Source organism: Montipora foliosa, chromosome 13 (assembly GCF_036669935.1).
Source record: "Montipora foliosa isolate CH-2021 chromosome 13, ASM3666993v2, whole genome shotgun sequence".
Classification (NCBI taxonomy): Eukaryota; Metazoa; Cnidaria; class Anthozoa; order Scleractinia; family Acroporidae; genus Montipora; species Montipora foliosa.
The window spans coordinates 539,418-546,917 of NC_090881.1; the positions used below are offsets into that span (position 1 = coordinate 539,418).

General features: G+C 37.9%; 1 protein-coding gene and 1 non-coding gene across 2 annotated transcripts in view; one reads left to right on the forward strand and one right to left on the reverse strand.

The window, feature by feature from the left end:
* Positions 1–1,243: 1,243 nt before the first annotated feature.
* Positions 1,244–1,318, forward strand: Trnal-uag (transfer RNA leucine (anticodon UAG)). The gene has a single exon. It is a non-coding gene; the product is annotated as a tRNA-Leu (tRNA).
* Positions 1,319–3,076: 1,758 nt separating this feature from the next.
* Positions 3,077–7,500, reverse strand: part of LOC137983530 (podocan-like) — a 7,970-nt gene continuing 3,546 nt past the window's right edge. The window contains exons 3-4 of the mRNA XM_068830685.1: positions 7,254–7,325; positions 3,077–3,308 (exon numbers count right to left, since the gene is read on the reverse strand). Of these exons, the coding sequence (XP_068686786.1) occupies positions 3,077–3,308; positions 7,254–7,325 (304 nt within the window). The remainder of the gene's footprint in view (positions 3,309–7,253; positions 7,326–7,500) is intronic.

Genomic DNA, 7,500 nt, shown 5'->3' on the forward strand with positions numbered 1-7,500 from the left:
TACATATCGTATGATAATTGATTGATTGTTACTTTTATCACCTACTGAATTGAAGTGGTGATATTTCCTATAAATTCCTAGAATTAGGCAAAAGTAAACAGAACTTCATTTTTTAGCGCTCTTATTATGCTAGAAAATATTCATCGTGTGCTGGAAATTGTCCAGTTTGTTGTATTAAACGATACACGTAGGCAATTCATTGTCCCAAAACCTATTGATTGCGTTACGGTGACATTGTGTTCTTTTATTAGAAACACCTAAAAACTGCTTTCACGTTTAGAGCTCTAAATGCGTCGGGCTTTAAGTGCCCAAGATAATTTTTTTATATGTATTATAGTTTAATAATAGGTTTTTTTGCTGTGCTTTTTTTTCTTCATGTAAAGTTGTGAAAGTCGGCTTGTAATGCATTCTCAAAGTGTGATATCGAGGAACAATAGCGAAAACAATAACTTGAGACGTCCTTTGTTTCTTAGCTCCGTCCTGACAAGTTAATGAGCAAAGCAGAATTCCCCAAGGGAGAGAGAGCGCGTAATATTTGACCAATGAGAACCATTTGAGTCATTCTTGGCCGCTAATTTTACTGATCTATAATTTTTATTGCTCTGGAAGTAAATGTCCGGAGAACAATAGGCATTCTGCGCAATGTTATGTAATCTCGGACGTTTCTCAAACTGCTCCACGTGGTAACGTTCGTCTGCCAAAAATCTAATGTATACTTATCTATCTTTGCAAAATGTTTGCATTTTCTAGTTGTTAAGAAAAGTAGGTGTCCATGTGTAAAAGATGGGTTCATCGCGACGTACTGATTTGCTGCACCCAAACACTGAGCTATGCCGTCAGTCGATATTTGACTCTGGCTGCGTGATGCAGCTCGAGTCAAATACCCACATTTCACCCTTGCTCACCATAGAGTCTCCAGTAGCTCAGTGGTTAGAGCATCCGTACTAGATCACGGAGGGTCGTGGGTTCGAATCCTATCTGGGGCTCGGATTTTTTCCAAGTTCCCAGTGGGTTCATTTTTAACACCTTGTATTTGATATAAGTTAACCATTGTCTCATTCGCTGACTTTGGTGGTTGGTTGGCCGCATCGTTCACGGGAATGCAGGCAACTGTATTTCAATGATGCTCTCAGTGTGACTGCGCGAGGCAGTTATGAGCTATGCCGTCAGTCGATATTTGACTCTGTGGCTGCGTGATGCAGCTCCAGTCAAATACCCACATTTCACCCTTGCTCACCATAGAGCCTCCAGTAGCTCAGTGGTTAGAGCATCCGTACTAGATCACGGAGGGTCGTGGGTTCGAATCCCATCTGGGGCTCGGATTTTTTCCGGGTTCCCAGTGGGTTCATTTGTAACACCTTGTAGTTGATATATGTTAACCATTGTCTCATTCGCTCACAAGGGTTTCTCCCGAAAAAATATGAAGAAATCCGATAATTCTTGACATTTACAGTTAGCTGCTCTTAAATTCCTTCGCAAGAGTGGCGTATTGAAGAGGATTACCACAAGAAATGGTTAGTGATCGTAACACGAATTTCATTGCCGCAGACAGAGAACTCCGAGAACTCGTGGCAAAACTAGATAAATCAAAAATTTGCGAAAGGCCTGGAAATCAAGGATTGAACTGGGTTTTTAACCCTCATTTAGCACTCCCATTTTAGTGAAGCGCATGAGATAATAATGAAACTTGCTAAGAAAGCGGACGAGGAGCTAATTATTACTTTTATTGGGGCAAAATCTCATAATTAGCAACTCCAGACTGATAACGTACCAGACCGCCAATTCAAATGATGATACCTAACCATTTCCTACACTGCCAACTAGGTAGCAAATGTGCGCCCGATTCCGTAGACGAGTGGACGAGACGGCAGTGGTGTATTAAGAACTGATCAGGGTGTGTTTTATTTCCTCACTGTCTCTTGGATCGTCACTGTGGCAGACTGTGTTTACCCATGATGAGCAACAGCTTCCATCTCCAAAGGTTGGTACACAGCTTCGATTGCATGGTGAATTCACTTCCACAGTTTTTCCAGATTTTTTTTTTTTAACACGGCAGTGCAATGAATGTCTAAGATTTTTCCTGTATAGTTTCTTTGCAGATAATAATAATGAATTTCATTACGGTGCCAAGACTTCTAGCACTGAGGCACTCATTTGGGGCACTGAACACATAAATCTGATTAGGTTCACTAAGGAAGATCAAACATTGATTCTTTACACTTATGTCCAGAAATGCAAACAATAACAAAATTGGCAAAATAACATATCACTAACAATTTGACCATTTTGGCAAATATTGTGGCGAAATTTTGTCAAATTGCCAGATGTACGTAAATTAGTTCAATACATGGTGACCAGCCATGGTGGCGAATCTGGAAAATATGGCGATTTCCGCGAATTCTTGTCAAATCGCAAAATGTATGTAAATTAGTTCAATACATGGTGGTAAGTCATATTTGCGAATCTGGCGATTTTGGCATATTCTTGTCAACTCGTCAAATGTATGTAAATTAGTTCAGTACGTGGTAGCAAGCCTGTTGGCAAATCGAATTAGTATTGCAGCATCTGTAATCCCACGGGAATCTCCTGATGAAAGGAAGCCGCCTATCTAAATGTGTTAAGGGGGCCCTAAGGAACATGTCAAAAATTGTCGGCAATTTTCTAACTTGCACCGACAGCTTTTACGGGGGGTTAAAAGTGTGACCCTCAGAGGTCAACATGGAAACGAGGCTTGACCTTCAACTGCTTTGTTACCATCGTCAATGGTGGTGAATTCCGACTTTAAATTGGGGTCTAACTGGCACGCAACAGTAATAGAACGGATCACGTGAACGTGAAAACGAGGCTGGAACACATAATGCCTTGTAGCAATTGGTTATGACGACAGATTGTCCCAATATTACTTTCTATTGGAGTGTAATTTAGACAACTCTGTAACATAACATAACATAACATAACATAACAGTAGTAAATCTGATTTTATGTTCATTACAACCTGTAAAGGAGCCTTTTTTCATGATATGCCTTGTGGCATATTTTGCATGTCTTACTTTTTAATCAGCTAAGTGCAATTTTATCACAACTCCCTGACAAGGATAAAAGGTATCCTATTCATCTCCCCCGTCTTCCTCCTCTTCCTCCTCCTCCTCTTCTTCATCATCATCGTCTTCATGATCATCATCATCAACATTATCACATCAGATGACTCATCATCATCGTCGTCATGATCATCATCAATATCAGATGACTCATGGTCATCATCATCGGCATCATTATCACAGCTTCCATTATCTTCAGCACAATTGCAGCTGCAGACATCAGTACATTTAAGTCCCACTTTGCGACATTGACATCTGCTAGTGGAACAGAGCAGCTTAGGGCAATCCCTGTACAGCAACTCGTACGTGGAGATATTATGTATAAACGTACAGCTGTACCCTGAGAGAAACCATTAGGAGGCTGAAACAAAATTGTTGCTGCATGCTGTTGATGGTACAAACTCGGGAGTCACTACTATCAACTTCATCTAACCTGACAACGACATGCACGAGCAGTGTCTCTCAGGCAATTTCCAGAAATAATAATAGCTTTATGAATTAATCCATAATTAATTACAAAAGACGGTGAATTTACGACAACATAATTAAAACATGAGAAATATTAGAGGTAATGTAGGATTTCGCAGAATAAAAACTCATGAGAACATCATCTGTTGTTTAGAATGCGACTTGGCCTTAGCCAATCAGTCTTAGAATGTGGTATCTTAAGACTTAACGCGATTCAGCACTCGAGTGGAGGCTATTAATCGTTGACATTGATATCAGTGCGTAATTGAGATGGTTCTTATCACTTATAAAAGTCTCTCGAGTTTGCACCTAGACGCTGCATCACTGTGCTCTTTAAGAGGGGTTAGGAAGGCTAGCGTTCATAATGCCAATTCGTGAAAGGCTCGGTTCTTCACAGGCTTCAGATATTCAACGAGGTATTTGGGGATACCACCCCACACCGAAGATGCATACTCTAACACTATCAGAACACATTCTAAGTTGTGACTAGGAAGAGGAAGCATTATAGAAAGGTGCATCTCAAAAGTACATTCGCAAAACTGCGGCACTTTCTGGATTCCATGCATCCCTAACCCAAAATGAACCAAAATGACGGACTAAAATAACATTTAGTATTAATTCTAGAAGGCTAATATTCAAATGCACTTCAATTTTTGACCTGAAACGTTCATTACTGTAAAGACACAGAATTCTTTGTTGAGAGGTGAGGTGAAAAGCCATGTCATATTTTGTACATTTAGGGCAATATACGTACAGCTCAGATAGATGTGTGAGTCCTGAAGAAACGTTTTCTGGGAGTTGAGTTATTTTGTTCTTATCAAGATATCTAATAATAAATAAAAAATCAGAAATGAGTACAAAATTCGAATTCAACAAGAAAAATGCAATCAATCCCATTTGAGTTTAGTTGCCGTTTCGTTCTCAGCATTTGTGGATCACGGCTGTATTCGATTCTATTTAAACAAAAGCAGCAAAATTACTTCCAACGACTCAGAGGGTTGAAATCACGGAAAAAATGGATAACAGTGAATTTGCTACTTCTATGGGAAACAGGAAAAATAAGTCTAGGATTTTAATGACCAAATGACGTTTAAAGACATGTATTGTTTTATCGAGCTTTGGTAAAGAAGGTTCACTGTATTGAGATCATAAAAAAGGAAGTGTTCTTGCATGGAAGCAGGAATTAACAGTGCCATATTATCCTTATAGTTCCAAAAGTGAAGGACTTTTATGCATCGGTCAATTCCACTCTTTCACCTCTCATCTCTATAAAAATTAAAATTTGAATTGTGTCCGGGATTTTCCGAGGTTAAAATATCTTAAAAACCGACGTTTCGACCAGTTTTACTGGTCTTCTTCAGGTTGTTTACAAAAATGTTATCAATATGGCGCATCGTTTTTACTCGTTTCGCTTGGTGAGCGCACATGACGTATCATGACCATTACACGACGTGTAAATGATGTCAAATTGCGCAGGGGAACAGTCTTTTCCCTTCATTTCCCGTGCAGTTTGACATCATTTACACGTCGTGTAATGGTCATGATACGTCATGTGCGGTCACCACGCTGAACGACTAAAAATGATCCGCCATAACATAGTTAATAGAGGGGAATGGTTATGAAACCCGATAAATTTCTTTGTTGTCGGTTTTTGTTCTCTTTTTTGCCCTTGACCGTGCACAAAACACAATAGTTGTTTGCTCCGTACTGAGGAACTAACCAATAGAAACGTGTTGGTTACGTAATTCATGCATAGTGTATAAGTGCAAAACAAAAGATTGTGCACGTTCGTGGACTTTCCAACCTAAATCTTGGCATCTTTGTTTGCTCCTTTGATGTTTGCCGAGCTTCCAAACCATTCCCCTCTATTAACTGTGGCCATAATGATAACATTATTTAAACAACCTGAAGAAGACGAGTAAAACTGGTCGAAACGTCGGATTTAAAGATATTTTAACTTCGGGAATTTCCGGAAGCAATTCAAATTTTAATTTTAAGTACCTAGTATATAAATAGTTACCATTTCGTTGGCGATATTGTCATTTCAATAACTCAAAAATTAATGTGTGTCAGTGTCAATCAATATAATTGTTTTATTTCCTCCTTCTTTAGAAAATGGGGACCTAGCTAAGATCAAATGAAAGGTTTTACAAAAAGAACCAAAGTAACAGACTGGGATAACATTTAGTATTAATCTTAGAAGGCAAAGGCTTAAATGCACTTTAATTTTTGACCTGAAAGGGTTAATTACTGTCAAGACTTTATTTAACCTAGCTGTGTGAGTCACTTTGTAACAGAGTCACACCTATCAAATTGTTGATAATACATCACGTGTAGTGACTTTATATCGATAATTCTCATCCTTATTAGTATGCGGTGTTTTATCAGATATAAAGACAGTGCACGTGACTTATGAATGTTAATTAGTTATTAACACGCAACTGACACAACAAATGGTGGGTGCATATTTAATGTTGTTTCAACCAATTTCACACACAGTAAAATTTACTTTTGCACAAGATTAATAGTACCTTTCTTAAATACAGATCTGGAAAAATTCTCTGTGCCATTAGTACAGTAATCTGGTAAAGGCATATTGGACAATACTTAATTTACTCTCTTCCTCGGCATTTTTCCGAAAAGCTCTAGAACAGGACGCCATGTCCTCTTCGGTTAGTAGAAGAAAAGTTCAAAACACGTGTGAGATTTGATTTTCTTGCATACTAATTTATACCCAAAATGTTTTTCTCGTATGCAAATTTCCAACATTCACGAAAGCATAATTGTTATGAAATCTATTGACACACGCTTTTTCAGGAATGTTTTTGAAGCCGTACAAAAAACTCACAGCACGTATTTAATCGGGTCTTAAACCATTCGGCTGCGCCTCGTGGTTTTAAACCCGATAAAACACTCCTGCTCGTTTTTTAAACATTACATAAAACAATTTTCTGTACCCATATTTCTGAAACTTTCACCTCTCATCTCTATAAAAATTGAGGCCAGTCAAGTACTTTTACTTTTACGATAATTCACTGTCTACTACAATCTTTTTCCTTCATTTCGCCTGCTATTTGACATCATTTACACGTCCTGTAATTGGTCATGACACGTCATGTGCGCTCACCAAGCTGAACGACTAAACACGATCCGCCATATTGATAACATTATTTAAACAACCTGAAGAAGACCAATAAAACTGGTCAAAACGTCCCTTTTAAAGATATTTTAACCTCGGAAATTCCCGAAAACAATTCGAATTTTAATTTTATGCACGTAGTTTATATATAGTTACCATTTGGCTGGAGATATTGTCATTTCAATAACTCCAAAATTAATGTGTGTCAGTGGCAATCAATATAACTGTTTTATTTTCTCCTTCTTTAGAAAATGGGGACCTAGCTAAGATCAAATGAAAGGTTTTGCAAAAAGAACCAAAGTGAGAGTCTGGAATAACATTTAGTATTAATCTTGTATGCAAGGCAAAGGCTTAAATGCACTTGAATTCTTGAAATGAAAGGGTTAATTACTGTAAAGACTTTATTTAACTCAGCTGCATGAGTCACCTTGTAACAAAGTCACACAGTTATTTGTAAAGTTGAGATGCGCAAAGCCGTATCATATTTTAAAAGTGTATTTAGGGTAATATCTCTTTTTTTGAAAGTGTATTTAGGGTAATATACTTACAGCGCAGATAGCTGTGTGAGTCCAGAGAAAACATTTTCTGGGAATTGCGTTATTTCATTCTCCCTGAGATATCTGGAAATGAAAATGAAAATTACAAATAAGTACTAAATTTAAATTAAAGAAGAACGATGCAATTAACACCATTTTAGTTTTAATTGCCGTTTAATTCTTAGCATTCCCGGATCGTCGCTGTACTCGATTCTACTTAGACAAGAGCAGTAAAATGAATCCCAGTTGTCTTAAAATG